The 27,339-nt window shown below is 41.7% G+C and overlaps 1 protein-coding gene across 1 annotated transcript in view; it reads left to right on the top strand.

Moving 5' to 3' along the window:
• Positions 1-1,509: 1,509 nt before the first annotated feature.
• NOC3L (NOC3 like DNA replication regulator) overlaps positions 1,510-27,339 on the top strand; it is a gene marked incomplete at both ends in the record, with an annotated part of 64,716 nt that continues 38,886 nt past the window's right edge. The window contains one exon of the mRNA XM_080694838.1: positions 1,510-1,573. Within this exon, the coding sequence (XP_080550964.1) occupies positions 1,510-1,573 (64 nt within the window). The remainder of the gene's footprint in view (positions 1,574-27,339) is intronic.

The raw sequence follows: 27,339 nt of genomic DNA, 5'->3' as shown, positions 1-27,339 counted from the left end.
GCTGGGTGTGGTGGCTCATGCCTATAATCCCAGTACTTGAGAAACTGAGACGGGAGGATCCCAGGTGCAAGGACAGCCTCGGCAATTTAGGAAGTCTCTCAGCAACTTAAGACTCTCTTTAAAAACAAAACAAAAGCAGAGGCTGGGCATGGTGGCGCTCACTTGTAATCCTAGCATTTGGGAGGCTGAGACAGGAACATCATGGTTCTCTGGCAGCCTCAGCTACTGAGTCAGGCTCTTTGCAATTCGTTGAGACCCTGTTTCAAAATAAAGAATTAAAAAATAGGGTTGGCGGCGGGGTGTGACTCGGAGGTAGAATACCCCTGGGTTCCATTCCCAATACCCCCCCACACACACACACACACACACACAAAACTGCAACAGAAGTCAGGCATGGTGGCACATACCTGTAATCCCAGCATTTGGGAGGCTGAGACAGGAGGATCATGGTTTGCGGACAGCCTCAGCTATTTTGTGAGGCCCTTTGCAATTCAGTGAGATCCTGTTTTAAAATAAAGAATAAAAAAATAGGGCTGAGGCCGGGCGTGGTGGCGCACGCTTGTAATTCCCACACTTGGGAGGCTGAAACAGGAGGATCGCGCAGGTTCAAAGCCAGCCTCAGCTACTTAGTGAGGCTCTCAGCAACTTAGTGAGACCCTGTTTCCAAATAAAATATAAAATGGAGCCGGGCGTGGTGGAGCACGCTTGTAATCCCCGCGCTTGGGAGGCTGAGACAGGAGGATCGCACAGGTTCGAAGCCAGCCTCAGCTACTTAGTGAGGCTCTCAGCAACTTAGTGAGACCCTGTTTCCAAATAAAATATAAAATGGGTCTGGGAGTATACCCTGGAGGTAGAAAGCCTCTGGGTTCCACCCCCAGTACCACCAAAAAAAAATAATAATAATAGGGCTGAGGGTGAGGTAGAATGCCCCTAGGTTCCATCCCCAGTACCTAAAAAAAAAAAAAAAGAAAGAAAAAAAAATGCAGGACCCGGGCGTGGTGATTCACGCTTGTAATCCCACTGCTTGGGAGGCTGAGAGTGTAGCTAGGAGGTAGAATGCCCCTGGATTCAATCCCCAGTGTGACACACGTGTGCGAGCGGACACACACACACACACACACACACACACACACACACACACGATAACTAACCTGAGAAGAGATAGAGAAGAATCTGTACATACTACAAAGCTGTAAGGCTAAAACTAATGTGGTTGAAGAAATATGCAATTGAATTGGAAAACCCTGGATTAATACAAGAAATACACATCTGGTAAAATAAAAAAAACTAGCAATATGCAGCATATAGAAACATCCAGCATAATTGAAAACTTTGGTTAGGAGTTAGCTTCAAAATGCAGATCAAGAAGTCAACTGCATTAAAGCAACGAGGTGGATCCTGAGTGGCTTGGCCTCAAGAAAGAATGAAGGGTGGGGCGGAGACCCAAAGGTGTCATTATGTCAGAACTGCAAAATGCTGTAATGCAAGAGATTTAAGAGACACCATGCGATGAAGCAGCCAACACAGACCTCTCATTCTAAAACTCTAAGCGAAAGTGAGGGCAGAAATGAGAGTAGGAATTAGAGGAAACAGTACTGCCAAGCCCTTTTAAAGATTACATAAAAATATATACACCAAAAGAGTGGAGATAATCCACATATTAAAGTGTTAGTGAAAAATGTAAGTGAAGCGGCTATCCATGTGCCTACCATTCAGTATAAAAAAACGTCAAGTGTCTTCCCAGGGAAGAATGAAGTGGCAAGGGCATGTATTACTAGGATCTTTCAGGAGGAAGAAATGGCTTTTGAGGCACAAGTGGAAACGTCGATACGGCAAGAGAGAAAGAAAATATTTGTGAATCATGTATCTCTTAATGGTGTAATACCCATAAATATAAAAGAACTTATTCAAGCCGGGCGTGGTGGCGCACGCTTGTAATCCCCGCGCTTGGGAGGCAGAGACAGGAGGATCGCGCAGGTTCGAAGCCAGCCGCGCGCGCTGGCTTAGGAGACCCTGTTTCCAAAATGAAAATGTAAAAAATAGGTCTGGGAGTGTAGCCCGGAGGTACAAGGGCTTCCAGGAACCCCAGTACCACCAAAAAAAAAAAAAAAAAAAAAAAAAAATTAACAAAGTTACAAGTTATAATGTCTACACACAATAATCGGTTGCAGCATACTATCAGCAAATAACTGGGAATGAAATTTAAAATAGTTCAGGCTGGGCGTGGTGGCGCACGCTTGTAATCCCCGCGCTTGGGAGGCGGAGACAGGAGGATCGCGCTGGTTCGAAGCCAGCTGCGCGCGCTGGCTTCGGAGACCCTGTTTCCAAATAAAAATGTAAAAATAGGTCTGGGAGTGCATCCTGGAGGTAGAAGGGCTTCCAGGAACCCCAGTACCACCAAAAAAAAAAAAAAAAAGAAAGAAAGAAAGAAAAAAAAAACTCATTCAAAAGACGACCAAATTTACAATGGGCAAAGAACTTGAATAAAAATGTCTCCCAGATCAATAAGCATATCAATAAGCATATCATCATTAATCATTAGAAAAAGGCATATCAAGACAGGCGTGGTGGCACACGCTTGTAATCCCAGCATTTGGGAGGCTGAGACCGGATCCAGGTTCGTGAATAGCCTCAGCTACTTAGTGAGGCCCCATGCAACTCAGTGAGACCCTGTTTCAAAATAAAAAATAAAAAGTAGGGCTGGGGGTGTAGCTCGGAGGCAGAATGCTCCTGGGTTCCATCTCCAGTACCACAAAAAAAGAAAGAAAGAAAGAAAAGAAAGAAAAAACGAAAGAGAGAAAGAGGCATACCAAAATTACCAATTACAATGAGATGACACTTCACATCCACTACATATTTATAATTTTTAAAATCCAGAAAAGCAGGGCGTGGTAGCACATGCTTGTAAATCCCAGCGCTTGGAAGGCTGAGACAGGAGGATCGCACAGGTTCAAAGCCAGCCTACAGAGTGAGGCTCTCAGCAACTTAGTGAGACCCTGTTTCCAAATAAAGTATAAAATAGGTCTGGGAGTATAGCCCAGAAGTAGAAAAGCCCCTGGATTCCATCCCCAGTACCACAAAAAATAAAAAAAATTAAAAAATTAATATTCAGAAAATAATTAAAGGCCATCCTCAGCAACTTAGTAAGATTTTGTTTCAAAATAAAAAGGGCTAGAGCTATAGCTCAGAGGTAGAATGCCCCTGGGTTCAATCCTCAGTACAAAAAAAAAAAAAAAAAAGCAAAAAAAGAGAAAATAACAAGTATTGGAAAAGGTAGCACTCTCTTCCCTTGCTGGCAGTTGTGTAAAATAGTACAGCTGATGTGAAAAATAGTGTGGTAACCTGGGCATGGTGGCACACCCCCATAACCCTAGTACTGGGAGGCAGAGACAGAAGGATCGCAGGTTTGTGGCCAGCATCAGCAACTTATAACAAGGACCTCTACAACTTAGAGAGACCCTGTTTCAAAATAAAAGATAAAATTTAGCTGGGGATCTAGCCTAGAGGTAGATCACCCTGAGTTTATTTCCTAGTACCAAAAAAAAAAAAAAAGTGTGATAGTTGTTCAGTAAGTTAAACAGAATTACCATATGGCCCAGAAAGTCTACTACTAGTACATATTTAAAAGAGTTGAAAACAGGTGTTCAAACAAAAATATTGTCCGTGAATGTTCATAGCGGCATTACTCGTAATAACCAATAGGTAGAAAGAACCCAAATGTCTATCAATAGAGAAAATTGTTTTATATTTTGATTAAGGCATTGTAATTATATACCACAGTGAAATTCAAAGTGATACAAACATACATGTCAACAAAAGCCAGACACAAAAGGTAATATACGGTTTAATTCCTTCATAGAAAACACCCAGAGTGGGTAAATAGACACAGAAAACAGATTGGAGGTCACCGTTCACTGGAGGAAGGGAGAAAATTATGACTAGCTATAAAGTTTTCTTTTGAGTTGAAAAGAAATCAACAAATATGGGATGATCATGGAAATATTTTGGAACTAGACAGAAATAGTGGTTGTATGACATTGTGAATATACTAAATGTCACTGAATTGTACACTTTTAAATGGTTAGTTTTGGCCGGGCATGGTGGCACACACTTGTAATCCCAGCATTCAGGAGGCAGAAACCGGAGGATCAGAGGATCACGGACAGCCTCAGCTACTTGGTGAGGCCCTGTTTCAAAAACTAAAAATAAAAAATTAGGGCTGAGGGTGTCACCCAGAGGTAGAATGCCCCCTGGGTTCCATCCCCAATACAGCAAAAAATAAATTTTAATTAAAATAAAATGGTTAGTTTTTCATTATGCAAATTTCATTAAAATTTTGAAAATTTTAATTTAATATAGGAGATGTCTAAATAAAGATAATTATATGAGGGTAAAGATGAGATTAGCTCAGAGAATCTAATCTCAACCTTTTGTCTCTTCAACCTTTGTAACCTTTGTCCACTCTGCCTAGAAAATGTCTCCAATTTCTTTCCTGCTGTCAAATCTTTTCTAACTTGTTAACTTATTCCTTTCTAATTACTAGTATATTTCTCCTTCTGCAAAATCATACCTCTGTGATTATGATTATGGGTATGGTACCAGGGATTAAAGCCAGAGGCCCTACTATACCCCCAGCCCTATTTTTCATTTTGAAACAGGGTCTCACTAAGTTACCCTAGTGCTGGCCACAGACCTGCAATCCTCCTGTCTCAGACTCCCAAGTGCTGAAGATCAGGTGTGTGCCTTCACACACTAGTTTCTCTAAATGGCTAAGTGTGGTCATTTCCTTCTTCTCCCATAGTTAACAACAGCAAAAGTTTTACGAACCATGATAGCCCATACATCCCTACTGTTTTCTTGGTATATAATTCAAAACTAAAACACATTTTTTTTTTTGGTGGTACTTGGGTTCCTGGAAACCCTTCTGCCTCCGGGCTACACTCTCAGACCTATTTAATATTTTTATTTGGAAACAGGGTCTCTTAAGCCAGCAAGGCTGGCTTCAAATCAGTGCGATCCTCCTGTATCCACCTACCAAGCGCAGAGATTACAAGCACCCGTCACCATGCCTGGCAACATTTGTATTTTCTAACTTTGTGAATAACAAAAATGTAAGAAGAACTTGAGCCGGATTGGTAGTGCATGTTTGTAATACCAGCATTCTGGAGGATGAGACAGGAGGATCTTGGTTCACGGACAACCTCAGCTACTTAGTGAGGCCCTTTGCAACTCAGTGAGACCTTGTTTCAAAATAAAGAATTTTAAAAAGGGGCTGGAGGTGTAGCTTGGAGGTAGAATACCCCTGAATTCCATCCTCAGTACCATAACACAAACAAAAGGGCACTATAGCTCAGCAATGCCTCGTCCAGATGGATTAAGTCAATATCGCTGAAGAAAAAGCCTTTTCCACAACCCCCACCCCACCAGCTCCAACCCAGGGCCTCTGTCATGCTAGGCAAGCACCCTGCCACTGTATGATTTCAGCTGGGCTTAGTGGCTGTAATCCCAATACTTGGGAGGCTGAGATAGGAGATTACATGATCAGGGCTAGTGCTGAAGTAATTGAGATTCTGTTTCAAATTTTTTAAAAATGGTATATTCCCAATACCATGACTATTTTTTTTCCCAGTAGTGGGGTTTTCTACCTTCGAGCTATACCCCCAGGCCTATTTTTTATTCTTTATTTTGAAACAGGGTCTCATTAAGTTGCAAAGGCCCTCACTAAGTAGCCGAGGCTGGTTGTGAACTGTGCTCTTCCCATCTCCGCCTCCCAAGTACTGGGATTACAAGGGTGCACTACCATGTTGGGCTGTCTATGTCTTCTAAGTACTCTACTCTTTAGGAGTCTTCTCCTCCTCCTCTTATTCTTATTCTTATTCTTATTCTTATTCTTGTGGCAGTACTGGGGATGGAACCCAGGGGCATTCTACCTTTGAGTTACACCCCCACCCTATTTTTGATTCTTTTTTTGTGTGTGTGTATGGTACTGAGGATGGAACCCAGGGGCATTCTACCTCCAAGCTACACCCCAACCCCATTTTTATTCTTTATTTTGAAACAGGGTCTCACTAAGTTGCAGAGGGCCTCACTAAGTAGCTGAGGCTATCCTCAAACCGTGATCCTCCTGTCTCAGCCTCCCAAATGCTGGGATTACAAGTGTGCGCCACCCGCCCGGCTTCTTCTTTCTTAATTGAATGGAAAATGTAGTTACGTCTCTTGAGGCCTGAGACAAACTCTGCTCCCTGACCACAGCTCTGACTGTGGTCTGTCTACCTAACCAGCCTCCCCTCCCTCCTCTCTCTCACACTCTCTGAACTCCAGTCCTACTAGTCTCCATGCGGTACTACCTACTACCATCCTCCTTGTACAAGTTTCTCCTATGTCCACGTGTGCTTTGACCATCCAGGGCTTGTCGGGCTGACTTCTATCTCCTTTCCAGCCGCATCTCACATTTCTCATTTCTTCACCATGTTTCACATACATTGTCCTTTTTCTCTGCATCTGAAATTATGAAACAGAGAATCGTAGCTAAGCCCCTTCTTCCTATGAGTCTTCATGCCAATTGGTCCTACTGCCTAGAGAAATCTCCCCTACCTTGATAACCTGGCTAACTCCTACTCTTTCTTTAGGGCTCAAGTGTTTGTTTGTTTGCTTGTCTTGTGGTACTGGGGATTGAACTCAGAGGTATTCTACATCACCCCGCCCTATTTTTTATTCTTTTATTTTGAAACAGAGTCTCACTAAGTTGCAGAGGACCTCACTAAGCAGCTGAGGCTGTCCATGATCACCATCTTCCTGTTTCAGCCTCCCAAGTGCTGGAATTACAAGCATGAGCCACCATACCCAGCTGAGGGCTCAATTTTAATTTCTCTTCCTTGCCAGGCATGGTGGCACACGCTTGTAATCCCCACGCTTGGGAGGCTGAAACATGAGGATCGCGCAGGTTCGAAGCCAGCCTCAGCTGGTTTAAGAGCCCCTGTTTCCAAATAAAATATAAAATAGGTCTAGGAGTGTAGCTTGGAGGTAGAAGGTACCACCAAAAAAAAAAAAAAAAAAAAAAAAAAAAAGAAATAATGTCTCTTCCTTTATTAATCTCTCTCTCTCTCTCTCTCTCTCTCTCTCTCTCTCTCTCTCTCTCTCTTCTTTTTTTGGTGGTACTAGGGTTCCTGGAAACCCTGCTATCTCTGGGCTACACTCCCAGACCTATTTTTATATATTTTTTACCTGGAAACAGGATCTCTTAAGCCAGCGAGGCTGGCTTCGAACCTGCACAATCCTCCTTTCTCTGCTTCCCAAGCACAGGGATTACAAGCATGTGCCACCACACCCGGCTTAATATCTCTTTAATAAGGAGTTCACAGTTTCTTATACTCTTGTTATATGCTTTTTTTTTTTTTTTTTTGGTGGTACTGGGGTTCCTGGAAGCCCTTCTATCTCCGGGCTACACTCCCAGACCTATTTTTACATTTTTATTTGGAAACAAGGTCTCCTAAGCCAGCGCGCGCGGCTAGCTTCGAACCTGCGCGATCCTCCTGTCTCTGCCTCCCAAGCGCGGGGATTACAAGCGTGCGCCACCACGCCCGGCTTGTTATATGCTTTTGTTGCACCCTTTTTCTTTGTGGTCACTATCACGCTATAATTTTATTACTGTTTGGGCTGGCATTTATTTATTTATTTATTTATTTATTTATTTATTTTTGTGGTACTGAGAGTGGAACCCAGGGGCTTTCTACCTGGCTATAACTCCCAGACTTATTTAATATTTTATTTGGAAACAGGGTCTCACTAAATTGCTGAGAGCCTCTCTAAGTAGCTGAGGCTGGCTTCGAACCTGTGCGATCCGGGGAAGTGTTTTGTTCACATTCTTAGCAATGTTATTTAACACAAGGACAGGTACAAGATAGTTTTTCAATAAACATTTGTCAAAAGAATATCAAAATAATTGAATAAATGAAACTAGTATCAAAATATGTGTCTAGCTGAGTGTGGTGGCACACTCCTATAATCCCAGTTCTTGGGAGGCTGAGACAGGAGGATTGCAGGTTCCCAGAGGACCACAGGTTCTCAGCCAGCCTCAGCTTCAGCAACATAGTGAGACCCTGTTTCAAATGAAAAAAAAGTAAAATAGGGCCGGGAGTATAGCTTAAAAGTAGAATGCGGGGAAGATGGCGACGGAGGAAAGCGGCACTTACAAGTCCCGCTAACAATCCAACTCTACTACCACAAAACCAGCGCCTTTCAGAGCCAGAAAACACCACCAGCAAAGAAATAAAAACGGTAACTACAAGGGACAGAGAAAAAGGGCTGGAAAAACAAGACACCAGAAAAAAACCAGCCCGAAGTGCCGCGCCCGCGCGGCGCTGAGCGGCCAGAGCCGCAGCGCGGATTGGGGGGAGCCGCAGAGTGGAGCGGCCTGCCGCGTCGCGGAACCGCCAGAGCGGCCGGAGTGGCCAGACCCGCGGTGCAGAGCAGCCGAAGCCGCTGTTCAGAGCAGCCGAGTAGAGCGGCCAGAACAGCCAAGCGGAGTGGCCAGAACAGCCGGAGCAGCCAGAGCCGCAGCGCGGATTGCCTGGAGCGGCCACGCGGAGTGGCCAGAGCCGCGGAGTGGAGCGGCTGGAGCAGCCGGAGCGGAGCGGCCAGAACAGCTGAGCGGAGCGGCCAGAGCAGCCGAGCAGAGCGGCCAGAACAGCCGGAGCGGAGCGGCCAGAACAGTCGGAGCAGCCAGAGCCACGTTGCGGAACGGCCGGAGCGGCCGGAGTGGCCAGACCCGCGGTGCAGAGCAGCCAGAGCCGGGCGCAGAGCGGCCGGAGCGGAGCGGCCTACATCTCCCCTAGCAGCACCAGGCTCCAGAGAGGAGGGAGACTCAAAACAGAGCTCAAATCCAGAGAGGAGGTACTTTGGCCTCGCGGCCTAGGACGCAGAAGCAGCGTCTTACTGCTGGCGGCAGTGGTGAGTTCACCGGACAGCCCTAGACCAATCCATTCAACCAGCCACCAGGAGCCTGAGAGGAGCGGTTGACAGCAAGCTGAGGTGAGCAGGTGCTGAACAGCCGGGCGGCAGTCAGCAGTTTTGTTGGTGCAGGGAACATCTAAAGCTCCCAAGGGCCGAGCACAGCACAACTGGCAGGGACTCAGAGCGGAGTTCAAAACCAGAGAAGAAATACGCCGCATCACGGCCAAGGGTGTGGCAGTGGTGCCATATTGCCAGTGGCGGCAGCAGCGAATCCACCAAGTTCACTACAGCTCCATCAGCGCACTCAATAACCGTGAGTCAAATTGTGACTCCTAGGGAAGAAATCCCAGTACTGCGCTCCCAGGGACTTGCGCAGATAGTCTCCCTGGGTCGGAGATTTTAGCAGTGCAGCCCAGGGGGGGAGTGGCAGTGGCAGAGATATCATACCATAGTCACAACTCCCCACTGGAGAACGCCCAACTTGGCACTCCCCACAGTCTAAGCAGCCTTGATTGACTCCCTGGGTCTGAGACTTTGTGATACAAACCAGTTAAGGAGTAGTGGTGACTGAGATACCACAGACACGAGATCCAGAGCATCTTAAGTGAACTCGTAGTGACTCGGGGAAGAACCCAGAGAAGGCACAAACTTCCAAAATCATGGGAAAGAGAAATAACAATGGAGCAGTGAATGCCAACAACCCCACAACATCAGAATCTGATAACACAGAAATCCAAAGATCTCTAGAAGATCAAATTAGGAAAATAACTTTAGAAATAATAGAGGACTTTCGAAAAGAATTTAGAGAGAGTCAAAAAGAGATAAAGGATGCAATTAATGAAGTAAATGCCTCAATCCAAAGTATAAACAACAGATTAGACCACATGGAGAATAGAATCTCGCTCCTTGAAGATGATCATTCTAAAAATGAACGCATAGTTTCTAATTTAGAAAAAAAAACCCGACAGCAGGAATCTGACATTGAAGAAATATGGGCCCATTTCAAGAGAGCTAACCTAAGAATAATTGGAATAGAGGAGGGAAAAGAAGGTGAAACCAAAGGGATCAACAATCTCTTCAAGGAAGTAATAGCAGAAAATTTTCCAAACATAGAGCAAGAGGTCGATACACAGATCCAGGAAACTTATAGAACTCCCTTTAGACAGGATCAGAGAAGAGGATCCCCACGCCACATAATTGTCAAAATGACTAATGTGGAAGCCAAGGAGAGAATCTTAAAGGCAACAAAAACAAAAGGCCACGTGACATACAGAGGCAAACCAATTAGAATCACTCCAGACTTCCCAAACCAAGTTATGAAAGCCAGAAGGGCTTGGAGTAACATATTCCAAACTCTGAAAGAAAACAACTTCCAGCCAAAAATTTCCTACCCAGCAAAACTATCCATCAAATTAGATGGGGAAATAAGAAGCTTCCATGACAAACAGAAACTGAAGGAATTTATGTCGTCAAAACCAGCGCTAGAGAAAATACTCAAGGAGATTAACTGCAAAGAGGAAATGGGTAATACACGCCAGAACCAAAGAAACAAGAATTCCCATCCAGCAGACAACTAAGCAAAGAAGAATAAACAGTATCTTAAACAGAAATAAGATCTTAACATGTTGGGAATTAAAAATTATCTCTCTATAATCACACTTAATGTAAACGGCCTCAACTCCCCAATAAAAAGACATAAAGTGGCAAAATGGATTAAAAGCCAGAATCCATCCATCTGCTGCTTACAAGAAACACACCTTACAAGTAAAGATAGGAACAAACTCAAGGTAAAGGGCTGGAGCAAGGTAATCCATGCTAATGGTACTCGAAGACAAGCAGGAGTAGCAACTATGATATCAGACAAGTTAGACTTCAAACCCAAACTTATTAGAAGAGACAAAGAAGGTCACATCTTACTGGTAAAAGGAATAGTCCAGCAAGAGGAAATAACAATAATCAACATCTATGCCCCAAACATAGGGGCAGCTACTTTCATAAATCAAACTCTTTGTGATATGAAGTCACACATAAATCCCAACACAATAATACTGGGAGACTTCAACACACCTCTCACAATACTAGACCGATCTTCCAGACAAAGGGTCAGTAAAGATGTCTCAGAACTAAAGAACACCATTAACCAAATGGACCTGTTGGACTCATATAGAATATTTCACCCAACTACAGCAGAGTTTACATTTTTCTCAGCTGCTCATGGAACCTTCTCCAAAATAGATCACATCCTGGGACACAAAATGAGCACTAGCAAATTTAAAAAATGTTACATACTTCCCTGTGTCATTTCAGACCATAATGGAATGAAACTAGAAATCAACTATAAGAAGACTCAGAGAAACAACATAAACATGTGGAGACTGAACACCACACTTCTGAATGAAGAATGGGTCATAGAAGATGTAAGAGGTGAAATCAAGAAATTTCTAGAAACAAATGAAAATAAAGAAACAACATATCAAAACCTCTGGGACACTTTGAAGGCAGTATTAAGAGGAAAATTTATAGCACTGAGTGCTCACATAAGAAAAACAGAAAATCTTCAAATAAATAGCCTTATGACACACCTCAAAGCCCTTGAAAAGCAGGAACAATTGAACCCCAAAGCCAGCAGAAGACGGGAAATTATTAAAATTAGAGCAGAAATTAACGAAATAGAGAATAAAAAAACAATACAGAAAATCAACAAAACTAAAAGCTGGTTTCTTGAAAAAATTAACAAGATTGATAAACCATTAGCCAACCTAACTAAAAAAAAAGAGAGAATCAACCCAAATTATGAAGATAAGGGATGAAAAAGGAGACATTACTACTGACAGCGTAGAAATCCAGAGGATTATCAGAAACTACTTTGAAAAACTATACTCCAACAAAATGGAAAACCTGGAGGAAATCGACAACTTCCTAGATAAATACAACCTTCCTAAACTGAGTCAAGAAGATATAGAACACTTAAACCAACCAATAACAATTAAAGAGATTGAAACAGCAATAAAGAGCTTACCATCAAAGAAAAGCCCAGGACCAGATGGTTTCCCAAGTGAATTCTATAAAACCTTTATAGGAGAACTAATCCCAATACTACTCAAACTATTTCGGGAAATAGAAAAAACCGGGACTCTCCCAAATACATTCTATGAAGCCAACATCACACTAATACCCAAACCGAATAAAGACAGTTCAAGGAAGGAAAACTACAGGCCTATATCTCTGATGAACTTGGATGCAAAACTATTAAACAAAATACTAGCAACACGCATTCAAAACCACATCAAGAAAATCATTCACCATGACCAGGTAGGGTTCATCCCAGGGATGCAAGGCTGGTTCAATATACGAAAATCAATCCATGTAATTCATCATATAAACAGAATCAAAGACAAAAACCACATGATCATCTCAATAGATGCTGAAAAAGCATTTGATAAAATTCAACATCCATTTATGATAAAAACACTGCAGAGAATTGGAATAGAAGGAACATATCTCAACATTATTAAGGCAATCTACAATAAGCCCACTGCCAACATCATATTAAATGGGGAAAAACTTCAAGAATTCCCCCTAAAAACTGGAACGAGACAAGGATGTCCACTATCACCACTTCTCTTCAATATAGTACTAGAGACTCTAGCCAGAGCAATAAGGCAAGAAAAGGAAATCAAAGGAGTACAAATAGGAAAAGAAGAACTCAAGCTTTCACTATTTGCAGATGACATGATACTATACTTAGAAAACCCAACAAACTCAACCAAAAGACTTATAGAACTGATCAACAAATTCAGCAAGGTATCTGGATACAAAATCAATCTTAAAAATCAGAAGCTTTCCTGTACACCAACCATAAATCCACTGAAAAAGAAATTCAGAAAACACTTCCACTCAGGATCTCCCACAAAAAAATAAAATACCTAGGAATAAACTTGACCAAGGAGGTAAAAGATCTCTACAAAGAAAATTATAAAACACTGAAAAAAGAAATCGAAGAAGATCTTAGAAGATGGAAAGACCTTCCATGTTCATGGATTGGCAGAATAAATATTATTAAAATGGCCATACTCCCAAAACTGATCTACAGATTTAATGCAATGCCCATTAAACTACCAAGATCATTCCTCACAGACATAGAAAAATCAGTCCTTAAATTTATCTGGAATAACAAAAAGCCCAGAATAGCCAAGGTAGTTCTCAGCAACAAAAACCACGCAGGAGGAATCACAATACCTGACTTTAAACTATACTACAAAGCCATTGTAATAAAAACAGCATGGTACTGGCAAAAGAACAGATATATAGACCAATGGAGCAGAATAGAAGACCCAGAAACAAGTCCACACACTTTCAGCCAATTGATTTTTGACAAAGGGGCCAAAAACATACACTGGAAAAAAGATAGCCTCTTTAACAAATGGTGTTGGCAAAACTGGTTAACCATATGCAGAAAATTGGATGTTAATCCCACTTTTTCACCCTGTACAAAAGTCAACTCACGATGGATCAAAGACTTGGAAATTAAACCAGAGACTTTGAAGCTCCTTGAAGAGGGCATAGGTCCAACACTACAACACATAGGCACAGACAAACATTTCCTCAACAAGACCCCAAAAGCACAACAAATTAAAAGGAGAATCAATACATGGGATTGCATGAAACTGAAGAGCTTCTGTTCAGCAAAGGAAACTATCAAGAATCTCAATCGAGAGCCAACAGAATGGGAGAAGATTTTTGCCACCTACACCACTGATAGAGGACTAATATCTAGAATATACAGAGAACTCAAGAAACTCAACACTAAGAAAACAAAACATCCAATAACAAAATGGGCAAATGAACTAAATAGACACTTCACAAAAGAAGAAATTCAAATGGCCAATAAATGCATGAAAAAATGCTCAACATCACTGGCAATCAGAGAGATGCAAATCAAAACTACCCTGAGATTTCACCTAACTCCAACTAGAATGGCCATCATTCAAAACACAAACAACAACAGATGCTGGCGAGGATGTGGAGAAGTGGGAACTCTAAGACATTGTTGGTGGGATTGCAAATTAGTGCAACCACTTTGGAAAACAGTATGGAGAATCCTCAGAAGAATGGGAACAAATCTACCATTTGATCCAGCAATACCACTGTTGGGTATCTACCCAAAAGAAAAGAAACCAAACTATCAAACTAATGCATGTGTATCTATGTTCATAGCTGCACAATTCACCATAGCCAAACTATGGAACCAGCCAAGATGTCCATCAACAGATGAATGGATTACAAAACTGTGGGATATGTACACAATGGAATTTTACTCAGCCATCAAAAAAAACTCAATTACATCATTTTCAGGGAAATGGATGGAGCTGGAGGACATTATGCTAAGTGAGATTAGTCAGGCACAAAAAATAAGAAATCAGATGCTTTCCCTAATATGTGAGAGCTAGGGAGAAATGGGTCATAGGAGGAACTCTTGGAAGAGCATCAGTAACTTTTAACTCTGTTTACATTGTCTTTGGATATACAATATTTTTTTATTTTTTAAGGGAGTTTATTTACCCATTTGTTGCCTGTGCCATTGAAATCATATCCAAGAAATCACTTCCAATTTCAATGTTGTGAGGTTTTATGACCCAGATTTTCTTCTAAAAGCTGATAGTATTAAGATTTATATTTAGGTCCTTTATCTGAGTTAATATTTGTATATGTGTTAGGTAAGGGTCCAATTTTATTATTTTTCATTTATTATTATTTTTCAACAATATTTAGTTAAAAGACTAGTATTTCCTCCACCAAAAGTTCATGGAAACCTTGTCAAAAATAACTTGACAATGTATGGAAGAATTTATCTCTAGGCTTTTATTTAGCTCCAATGGTTTATATATCTGCCTTTAGAACAGTACTACACTGTTTCAATTATTGTAGCTTTATATGGTTTGAAATCAGAAAATATACATCTTCTAGCTTTGTTCTTCTTTGAGACTGTTTTGGGTATCTAGAGCCCATATTCCATATCAGGATAGATTTTTTTTCTGAAAAATAAATAAATAAATGTATGATAGTTTCACCTAAAAAAAAAAATATTCTCTGGTAAGAAAGAAAGCAAAAAGAAATATTGAAATGTTATCTTTAAGTCATCAAAAGTTTGGTACCAGACAAATGAAACTGTTATGTGAGATTATCAATGTTAATATTGTATAAATTGCTATAATACTAGATGTCAACCACTAAGCCAAGCGTGGGAAGGAGGGATGGGGAGGGAATGGGGTGGGGATCGGGTAGGGGCTAACTGGGCGATGTGTGCATGTATGTCTACAAAAGTATCTTATTTATACCACTATGATGTATGAATACATTGCACCAATAAAAAATAAATTAAAAAAAATAAAATAAAATAAAAGTAGAATTCCCCTGGGTTTACCCCCAGCACACACACACACACACACACACACACACACACACACACACACACACACACACACTTTTGTTTTGTTTTTGCGGTACTGGGGATGGAACCCAGGGGCATTCTACTTCCAAGCTATACTCCCCAGCCCTATTTTTTATTCTTTATTTTAAAACAGGGTCTCAAAGCCTGGCGTGATGGCGCACGCTTGTAATCCCCGCACTTGTGAGGCTGAGACAGGAGGATCACGCAGGTTCGAAGCCAGCCTCAGCTACTTAGTGAGACCCTGTTTCCAAATAAAATAGAATATAGGTCTGGGAGTATAGCCTGGAGGTAGAGGGCCCCTGGGTTCCACCCCTAGTACCACCAAAAAATAAATAAATAAAATAAATAAATAAAACAGGGTCTCACTGAGTTGCAAAGGGCCTCACTAAGTAGCTGAGGCTGGCCACAAACCACGATCCTCCTGTCCCAGCTTCCCAAATGCTGGGATCACAAGCATGTGCCCCCACGCCTTGCTCACACACTTCTGTAAAAAAGATGTGCCATTTGTAAGACTGTGCAATTTGATGCTACTTAAATCTCTTAATTATCTGCAAATACTTCAAATTCTATGAATGCCTGGTAAAACTCCAGCTGGTTAAAAAAAAAAAAGAATGACTATGGCTAGGGTTAGATCATAATTAGATAACCAGTATTGAAATGATGCATATTGCAGATTAACTCAGCAGGGTGAGATACGTAGGAAATGGATGATAGTAAGATCAACAAGCAGCTGCTGTTTGGTAAACCACAGCAGGGCAGGCCACAAACCCAAAGACAGATGAAAGGCTTTAAAAATGCACACTGACCCTTGGGGGAAGCAAGCTGATGCTATGTATTAAGAGGCACTGGAGCCAGGCCTGCTGACACAGGTTGTATTCCCAGTATGTGGGAGGCTGAGACAGGAGGATCATAGGTTGCTGGCCAGCCTCAGTTACTTAAGGAGGCCCTCTGCAAAATAAGGCTGGGGGCATAGCTCCAAGGTAAGAATGCCCTTGGGTACCATCCCCAGTTCTACAAGAGAAAGGAAGAAAGAAAGAAAGAAAGGAAGGAAGGAAGGAAGGAAGGAAGGAGACCCTGGAATTATACTCCTGGGAATTTGTCATAAGGAGATTATTCCAAAGAATAAGATAAAAGGTTTAGAAAAGTGCTCATAGCAAAATATTTTAGAGTTAAAAGTTATAAACTACCTAGATAGTCAATATTTTGGGAAATGAAGGCAAATCTAAGTATATAAGTGAAACATTGAAACAATTTTAAAGACAAACATGCAGAAGTATGGGGAAACTCTACAAAATAAAACGAGAGATACGCAATTTCATACCAGTGACAATGATGTTTAAAACTGTATCCGCCGGGTGTGGTGGCGCACGCTTGTAATCCCCGCGCTTGGGAGGCTGAGACAGGAGGATCGCGCAGGTTCAAAGCCAGCCTCGGCTACTTAGTGAGGCTCTCGGCAACTTAGTGAGACCCTGTTTCCAAATAAAAAGTATAAAATAGGTCTGGAAGTATAGCCTGGAGGTAGAAAGCCTCTGGATTCCACCCCCAGTACCACCAAAAAAAAAAAATAAAAACAAAAACAAAAACAAAAAAAACCTGTGTATTCAGCTTGATAAAGATAAAAAAGGATACATATGAAATGATTAAGGTTTCCAAATATTTATACTTTTATAATATTTTTAAGCTAATTAAATGTCAATTTTTTCTTTTTTGGTACTGAGGATTGACCCCGGAGCATTAGACCTCTGAGCTGTACCCCAACCCTATTTTACTATTTATTTTTTTATTTATGGTACTGGGGATGGAACCCAGGGGCATTCTATTTCCAAGTGACATCCCCAGCCCTATTTTTTATTCTTTATTTTGAAACAGAGTCCTACTGAGTTGCAAGGGCCTCACTAAGTATCTGAGGCTGTTCTCAAACTGAGATCCTCCTGTCTTAGCCTCCCGAATGCTGGGATTACAAGTGTGCACCACCACGACCAGCTTTTACTTTTTATTTTGAACAGGATCTTACTAAATTGATGTAGATCTTGCTAAATTGCTGAGGCTGTCCTCAAACCTGCAATCTTTTTGTCTCTCAGCCTCCCAAGTACTGGGATTAAGGTGTGAGTTACCACACCCAGCTGTTAATATTAATTAAATATTAGGCTGGGAGTGTGACTTAGAGGTAGAGTATGTGCTCAGAATGTGCAAGGCCCTGGGTTCATTCCCCAGTACACACACACACACACACACACACACACACACACACACACACACACACACTTCACACTTAATTGAATGCTCTTTTACAGATAATTTAATTGGCTGTGTTGCTTGAATGTAATATTGTAAACACTGCTGTGATTAAATTCCATGTATATAAATATTTGTGCCTATCTTTGATTTTTTTCAAGAATATTTATTAGAAATGGAATTGATAGAAAAACAATATAAACACACATTTTATATTTCTCTTTCACTTAAAAGCCAAGGACTTTGCATTGCTTCACATGTTTTCTTCTTATATCTGGTTAAGTCACAAGACTCACTGATCTTTGACATCTCTTCCAGGCTACACTTCCAGACCTATTTTATATTTTATTTGGAAACAGGGTGTCAGTAAGCTACTGAGAGCCTCACTAAGTAGCTGAGGCTGGCTTCAAACCTCCATGATCCTCCAGTCTCAGCCTGCCAAGTGCTGGAATTACAAGTATGTGCCACCATGCCCAGCTCTTTTAGTGCTTTTTAAGTTTTTACAATTGGGAATTATGTTAGACTTGCAAAAAGGTATAAAATATTTCTAATAGACTATTCCATTCAGAATCCCTAAGTATTAATATCTAACATAACTACACTACCATGATCAAAATCAGGAAATTGACATTGATATTATACTATTACCTATTCTATAGACCTTATTTGAATTCTTTGTTTTATTCCACTAATGTTCTTGTCACCATGTGGGGATGTCAGAGGAGGTCTCTCCAGAGACAGAGACCTCTACCCACACCTTCCAGGTTCTATTTTTTTTTTTTTTTTGGTGGTACTGGGGGTGGAACCCAGAGGCTTTCTACCTCCTATACTCCCAGACCTATTTTATATTTTATTTGGAAACAGGGTCTCACTAAGTTGCTGAGAGCCTCACTAAGTAGCTGAGGCTGGCTTTGAACCTGCGCCATCCTCCTGTCTCAGCTTCCCAAGCGCAGGGATTACAAGCGTGCGCCACCACGCCCGGCATCCTTCCAGGTTTTAAAGAATTTAAGGATGTGTCAGGTTTTAACAAAGAGAAAAAAAGCTTTATTAGAAAGCAGAAGGTGAATCTATGCATGCTCAGAGCAGGGCAAGGGTAATTTCAGGAGTTAGACATAGCGCCAGGGCTTGAGGCCAAGCTTTTACTAGGGTACATAATTAAGTGAAATATGTCTGGTTGAAAGGGGATAGGCTTTCTTCAAGGATGGGAACTATTGATCAAGCATGCGTTTCTCCATTAGAAGGTCTGGTCTGTAGGTTCAACTCACTTCCGTGTCTCTGGTGGTCAGGTGGTCAATAGGTGGTTATGCCAGAGGGTCAGAGTCCAATCAAATGTTAAACCCCAACCTCAGGAGGTGAATGGTCTCTTTCTTTTGAGGTCTTGTTTCTGTTTTGCTACAGAAAACTATAGGAAACTGGAAATTTACAAAATAGTCTCTGGGTTCTTTAGTGCATTCTTAATTAGAAAAGTATATAAATTATGGACTAGAAGATAATTTTACAGTAGTGTATTTCTTTATTTCATTCTTTGGGTGGTACTGGGGATGGGAACCCAGGAGAATTCTACCTCTGAACTACACCCTCAGCCCTATTTTATTTTTTGTTTCTTAAGACAGAGTCTTGCTAGGTGGCTGAGTGTCTTGCTACTTTGCTGAGGCTGTCCTCAAACCTGGAATCCTTCTGTTTCAGCTTCCCATGTACTAGGATTGCAGGCGTGTGCCACCACTCCCAACTCTAAGTGTAGTGTGTATGTGTGTATGTGTGTATGTGTGTGTGTGTGTGTGTTACTGAGTTTTGGACCTAGGGACATTCTACTTCTGAGCTACACCCAGCCCTGTTTTATTTTTATTTTATTCATTAGTTCATTAATTCATTCATTTATTTTGCAGTACTAGGGATGGAACCTGGGGCATTCTACCCCTGAGCTATACCCACAGCCCTACTTTTTATTCTTTATTTTGAAATAGGGTCTCACTGAGTTGCAAAGGGCCTCACTACCTAGTTGAGGCTGTCCATGATCTGCAATCCTCCTGTCTCAGCCTCTCAAATGCTGAGATTACAAGCGTGCACCACCATGCCCAGCGATTTTTTTTTTATTTTGAAATACAGTCTCACTAAGTTACAGAGGGCCTTGCTAAATTGCTGAGGCTGGCTTCGAACCTGGAATTCTTCTGTCTCAGCCTTGAAAGTACAAGGATTAAAGGCACGAGCCAACACACCTGGCTCCAAGTGGATTTCTAGTGGCATCAACTTGGAAAATGAAGAAAAATAATCAGAAGCATAAATTTCACTTAAGCAGGTCTTCAGAGCATATTGGGAACTAAGCCCAGGAGCAGATATATTTCCAAACTTCTAACCAGAGAAAGAACTTGTGCTTTGGTGATAAGGGGTTAGAAGAAACCTTTTTAAAAAAGGTTTTAAAAATTTTGTGGTAGAACTGGGGGTCAAACCCCAGAGGCATTCTATGCTCCAAACTACACCCCCAGCCCTATTTTCTGTTCTTTATTTTGAAACAAGGTCTCACTGAGTTGCAAAGGGCCTAAGTATCTGAGGCTGTTCACAAACCACCATCCTCCTGTCTCAGCCTCCTGAATGTTGAGATTACAAGCTCACCACCACGCAGAACTCTCTATTTTTTATTTATTTATTTATTATTATTATTATTATTATTATTTTGTGGTACTGGGGGTGGAACCCAGAGGCTTTCTACCTCCAGGCTATGCTCCCAGACCATTTTTATATTTTATTTGGAAACAGGGTCTCACTAAGTTGCTGAGAGCCTCACTCTGTAGCTGAGGAGGCTGGCTTTGAACCTATGTGATCCTCCTGTCTCAGCCTCCCAAGCGCGGGGATTACAAGCGTGCGCCACCACCCCCTGCTTATTTTTTATTGTTTTCCTTTTTTTTTTTTTTTTTTTCGGCAACGGGGATGAAATCCAGGGGCATTATACCCCTGAGCTACACCCTCAGTCCAATTTTTCTTTTTTTAGTCTTTATTTCTTGAAACAGGGTCTCACTGAGTTGCAAGGGCCTCGCTAAATAGCCGAGGCCATCCATGAACCATGATCCCAAATGTTGGGATTACAAGCGTGCTCCACCACACCCGGTCTATTTTTTATTTTATTTATTTATTTTTTTGTGTGGTACTGGGGTTCCTGGAAGCCCTTCTACCTCCGGGCTATACTCCCAGACCTACTTCATACTTTTTTATTTTTGGAAACAGGGTCTCTTAAACCAGCGCAGATGGCTTTGAACCTGTGCGATCCTCCTGTCTCCCCCTCCCAAGCGTAGGGATTACAAGCGTGCGCCACCACGCCCGGCATCCTATTTTTTATTCTTTATTTTGAAATAAGATCTCACTAATTTGCGGAGGTCCTCACTAAGTAGCTGACGCTGGCGGGAAACCTGCGCTCCTCCTGTCGCAGCCTCCCAAGTACGTGGATTACAAGTGTGCGCTACCACCCCCACTAGAGGATACACGAGAACAAGCAGCGGTGGCATTGTGGGAGGTGTGAGAATAATAGACAGGACACCATTGGTGCTTCATTCAATAGCCTCTTCTCCGCTCGGCTGTACTTCCCAGAAACTTTAGAATAGAGGCCTTCAGATGATACACCCTTGTCTTAGAGAACAGTCTTTCATACAGAGCTCCTAGCAGAGTCTGGCACAGAGAGGGGGGTGAGGAACTTGTGCCCAAGGGATTGTCAGAAACTGTCCATGACTTTGTGCACGGACTACTTCCCCTTCCCTAGGGGTTTTGAAAGGCAGTGAATAAATGAGGAAGGGCTCTGAATAAAAACAAAAGAATAGCTCTGAGCAAACAATGCAAGTAAACAAAAAGGAAAAACATCATGAACTCGATTTAACTTATCAGCAAAAATCCTAAGCAGAGAAGGACATATATCACAACCCTAGGAAAGTCCCTCTTTGATTTCCCCCTGATCTGTGATGTTGCAGATTAGGAAAGGAAAGTTAGGTAGTTGATCCTTTTGCTGAAAAACTCCTCCCACTAGTGGGACTGGCATCTTGTTACATTTCCCCACCTGGTGTAAATCCAGACTTTGCTACAGTATTATATCTAAACTTCGAGTCTTAATTTAATACAAATCAATTAATATACATTATTAATAAGCTTATGTAGATATATTTGATAGATTAATATATTTTATTATATGTATTTTTGTGTGTGTGGTACAACTTAGTAAGACCCTGTTTCATAATAAAAAAAAAAAAAAAACGATTAAAGCTAGAGGTGTAGCTTATAGGTCAAATGTCCCTGGGTTCAATTCCTAATACATGTCTTGTGTTTGTATTTGGTTTTGGTTTTGTTTTTGGCAGGTCTGGGGATGGAACCCAGGGGCATTTGACCTCCGAGCTACACCCCCTGCCCTAATTTTTATTCTTTGTTTTGAAACAGGGTCTCACTGAGTTGCAGAGGGCCTCACTAAGTAGCTGAGGCTGTCTGCAAACCGTGATCCTCAGGTCTCAGCCTCCCAAATGCTGGGATTACAAGCTTGCGCCACCATGCTGGCGCTTATTTTTTAATTTTTTTTTAAATGGAACCTGGGGTTGAAACCAGGGGCATTGTAGCTCTGAGCTATATCCCCAGACCTATTTTTTTGTCCTTTATTTTATTTTATTTTTTTGTGGTACTGGGGACGGAACTTAGGGACATTCTACCTCCAAGCTTCACCCCCAGCCCTATTTTTTATTCTTTATTTTAAAACAGGATCTCACTGAGGGTCTCACTAAGTAATTGAGGCTGTCCTTGAACTATGATCCTCCTATCTCAGCCTCCCTAAAGCTGGGATTACAAGCATTCACCACCATGCCCAGTATTATTTTATTTTATTTTATCTTTTTGTGGTACTGGTGATGGAACCCAGGGGCATTCTACCTCCAAGCTACAACCCCAGCTCTATTTTTTATTCTTTATTTTGAAACAGAGTTTCACTGAGTTGCAAAGGGCCTCACAAAGTAGCTGAGGCTGTTCATAACTCTGATCCTCCTGCCTCAGCCTCCCGAATGCTGGGATTACAAGCATGCGCCACCATGCCCAGTTTTATTCTTTGTTTTGAAACAAGATCTCACTGAGTTGTGGAGGTCCTCACTAAGCAGTTGTGGCTGGCCAGGAACCTGTGATCCTTCTGTCTTAGCATCTCAAGTACTGGGATTACAAGCGTGTACCACCATGCCCGGCTGCTTTTTTTTTTTTTTGAAACAGTTCCTCTATAGGTTTCTGAGAATTCTGTTGCATTTCTGAAGCTGTCCTCAAACCTTTGATCCTCTAGTCTCATCATCCCACATACTAGGGTTACAGGTGTGCTCACCTGGCTCTGCCTAACTCTTATTAGGATACAAGTATTTATTCACCTAGATAATTTCCCTACCTTAAGATCCTTAACTTAATCACACTTTTGCCTTGGTTTGGTGATAGTTATAGGTTTCCAAGAATTTGAGCTTTGCTGGGCATGGTGGCACACACCTGTAATCCCAGTATTTGGGAAGCTGAGATCAGAAGATGGCAAGTTACAGGACGGCCTCAGCAACGTGTGTCTCTCAACAACCTCGCCAGACCCTGTTTCAGAAGAAAGAAAGAAAGAAAGAAAGAAAGAAAGAAAGAAAGAAAGAAAGAAAAAGAAATCCAGGCATGGTGGCGTACGCTTGTAATTCCAGCATTCAGGAGGCTGAGACTGGAGGATCGGGGTTCATGGCCAGCCTCAGCTATCAGAGGTAGAATGGCCCTGGGTTTCATCCCAAGACCCGCAAAAAAAAAAAAAAAAAAGGGTCTGGGGGTATGACTCAGAGGTAAAAAGCTCCTAGATATAATTTCAGTACAAGCATCACCACCAAAAAGAAAAAAGAAAAAATTGGGCTTTTTAGCTTCATTTTTAGTCTACCACATTTGACATATTTATTCTTCAATTTCTCATTGTTGTTTGTTGAAAGCTTCTCTCAAAGGTGGAAACTGTGTATTTCTGGCCTTCCATGAAGGGGTCAGAAAAAGTTCATAAGTAAAAATGTGTAAGTGCTCCTTCTGGACATGCATAGCATGGGAAGTACGAGGGGTCATTCTGGACATGCATAGCATGGGAAGTACGAGGGGCTGTAGACAGGATGCCAGGAACACCTGCTACATCACTTATTCTACTTTTGATCAATAATTTATTTTATTTTATTTGTGTGGTCCTGGGGATTGAACCCAGCTGCATTAGATCTCTGAGATATACCTCCAGCTCTATTGCATTTTTATTTTGAAACAGGCTCTCACTAGGTTGATGAGAGTCGCACCATTCTCTGAGGCTGCCCTTGAATCTGGGACCCTCCTGTTTCAGCCTCCTAAGTACTGGGATTACAAGCCTGACTCACCGTACCTGGTTAAACATTAATTTTAATTTATTAATTGATAAATATTATTATTAACTATTTTAACTTAATTTTTGGTGGTCCACAACATAAATTACTTGGCAGTACTTGTGTGAGCTTTCTAAGAACATATTATCGGATATATCGAAACTTTTGTCCTTTCTACAGGTTCCATTTAAGTATACATTGCTCTATTTTCTCTAAAGCAGCTTTTCTTTTTCTTTTAGCACCTATGGTGCTATCTCTTTTATTATTCTCTATTTGGGTATGCATAATTAACTTTATCAACTATATAATATTTTTCTCAATTATACTTCAGTATTATCAAAGGTAGAAATCATGACATATATACTGTCAATTCTTTTTTTGTGTGTGTGGTACTAGGGATGGAACCCAGGGGCTTTCTATCTCTGGGCTATAATCCCAGACCTATTTTATATTTTATTTGAAAACAGGGTCTCACTAAGTTGCTGAGAATCTCACTAAGTGGCTGAGGCTGGTTTCAAACCTGTGTGATCCTCCTGTCTTAGCCTCCCAAGTACTGGGATTACAAGTGTGCGCCACCACGCCCGGGTATATTGTCAGTTCTTGATGTTGGGATTTTGGAGATTTACATTTATAATATGGCACCACTTAGTAACTTTTCATAAGCAATATAGCATATGAGCCTATTACAGGCTTTTATTTTATTTTGTGGTACTGGATATTGAACCCAGGAGCATTCTACCTCAAAGTTATGCTTTTTCATTTTTTTTGTTTTGAATCAGCATCTCCCTAGGTTTCTGAGAGTCTTGCTGTGTTGCTGAGCCTGTCCTCAAATCTGCAATCCCCCCGTCTCAGCCTCCCAAGTATTGGGATTACAGGCATGTGCCACCACATCTGGCTTATTGGAGACTTTTAATTTCTTCAAGTAAACAGTCATTTGAAGTAGGACTAAGGCACAGTTACTTAGAGACAGATACATTGGATTGGACTCTAGCTCTAATCAAACCATCAAATATAAACATATTGTCCACATCTGTACATTTGAATGAGGTCATTTTTCATGCAGCACAATGACATGAGCAGGAAGAAGTCACAATAAGGCTGGGGCTATTGCTCAGTCGCACAGCATTTGCTTAGCATACACCAGATACTGGGTTCCATCCCTGCAGCTAGAAAAACAAGCAAACAAACAAACAAAACCAAACACACTCACATTTTATGAAGCGCCACTGAATTCATTAGTATCTCTTGGAAGTGGTGTTTCTCCTTATAGTTGCTGGTTTCTACTGAGTAGTTCATGGATGGCCATACAGCTGGGTTCTAGACCCCTCAAAATAGGCCCCAAATTAATAAATAAGTTCTTTTTATAAATCGCTAATGTTAAGCGGGGCGTGGTGGTGCAGACTTGTAACCCCAGCATCTGGGAGGCTGATACAGGAGGATCGCAGTTCGCAGAGAAGCTCAGCTACTTACTTAGTGAGGCTCTTTGCAACTCAGTGAGACCCTGTTTCAAAATAAAGAAAAAATAAATAGGGCAGGGGGTGTAGCTTGGGGGTAGAATGTCCCTGGATTCCATTTCCCGTACTGCAAAAACAAACAAACAAACAAACCACTAAGGTTTAAAGTCTATAAGACTAATGTTTCAGAGTATTATTTGGTACCGTCCTCTTATTTTTGTATTTTCAGTAACCTTAAGTCCTACTTGTCGGTTTTGTTTTTTTTTTTTGGTGGTACTGGGGGTGGAACCCAGAGGCTTTCTACCTCCGGGCTATACTCCCAGACCTTTTTCATATTCTATTTGAAAACAGGGTCTCACTAAGTTGCTAAAAGCCTCACTAAATAGCTGAGGCTGGCTTCGAACCCGTGCGATCCTCCTGTCTCAGCCTCCCAAGCACGGGGATTACAAGCGTGTGCCATCATGCCCGGCTTTTTTTTTTTTTTTTTTTTTTTTGCTACTAAATTATGGAGAGCTTCCCTCAGTTGCTGAGGCTGACTGTGAACCTGTGATTCTCCTGTCTCAGCCTCTCAAGTACTGGGATGGCATATGTATACCACTACACCCAGCCCATTTTATTTTTATTTTGTAATTGAGTCTTGTTAGGTTGCTAAGGAACCTCACTAAATTGCTGAGGCTGTCCTAGATACTTCAATCCTTCTGTGTCAGTCTCACAAGTACTGGGATTGCAGGTGTATACCACCATACCTAGAAAGTCAAACTTAAATATCACCCATAGTGATTTCTCAGCTCTCTGATGGCAATATTTCTTTCTCCCTCTGTCCTCTTTACTAGGTATTGAACCCAGGGTCTTGCCCATGCTAGGTGAACATGAGCTACATGCCCACTGAGCTACATGCCGAGCCCCTTTAAAATTTTACTTTGAGTCAGGCGTGGTGGGGCACACTTGTAATCCCCGCGCTTGGGAGGTGGAGACAGGAGGATGGTGCAGGTTCGAAGCTAGCCTTGCTGGCTTAAGAGACCCTGTTTCCAAATAAAATATAAAATAGGTCTGGGAGTGTAGCCCAGAGGTAGAAGGGTTCCATCCCCAGTACCACCCCCCCAAAAAAAATTATTTTGAGATAGAATGTATCCAAAATTTCTTTTTTTTTTTTCCAGTACTATAGATTGAACCCAGGGGTATTCTACCTCTGAGTTATACCGCTAATTCTATTTTTGTTTTTGTTTTTGGTGAGTCTGGGGATGGAGCCCAGGGACATTCAATCTCCGAGCTAAGCCCCCTGCTCTATTTTTTATTCTTTATTTTTTAACTTTTATTTATTTATTTATTTATTTATTTAGGCGGGTCTGGGGATGGAACCCAGGGGCATTTGACCTCCAAGCTACATGCCCTGCCCTATTTTTTCATTATTTATTTTGAAACAGAGTCTCATTAAGTTGCAGAGGGCCTCACTAAGTAGCTGAGGCTGGTTGTGAACCTGTGATCCTTTTAGACAGGATTTCATTGTTACCCAAGCCAGACCCAAACTTGTGACCTGCTTCAGCCTCTGGAGTAACTGGGATTACATGCCTGTGTCACCATGGCCCAGGTTGAGTGTGAGTTTTCTTTTCTTTCTCCCCCAGATCTCAGGAGGAGAAATAGAAAGAATATGGCCTGAACATGGTCAAGCACTTTGATGTAATGGAGGACTGTGTGTTGCACAACTCTAGGGTACCACTCATGATTTATTTGTCTTTTTTTATTTGTTTTTGCTTTTGCCTATGAAGTGTTTTGAGGCAATGAGAGCTTTCTCTATGGCGTTCGAAGCTCTCCTACAGTCTCATCCCCAGGTTCTTTCTTCTGATGCCCCTTCAGTATAGGAGATGCTCAGGGTCCTCACCCAAGGTCCGCTTTGGTG

Source organism: Muscardinus avellanarius, assembly GCF_963383645.1.
Source record: "Muscardinus avellanarius genome assembly, chromosome: 4".
In the NCBI taxonomy this organism is placed as follows: domain Eukaryota; kingdom Metazoa; phylum Chordata; class Mammalia; order Rodentia; family Gliridae; genus Muscardinus; species Muscardinus avellanarius.
Note: the sequence above shows the minus strand (reverse complement) of the source record. Positions and strands in the feature narration are given on the sequence as shown.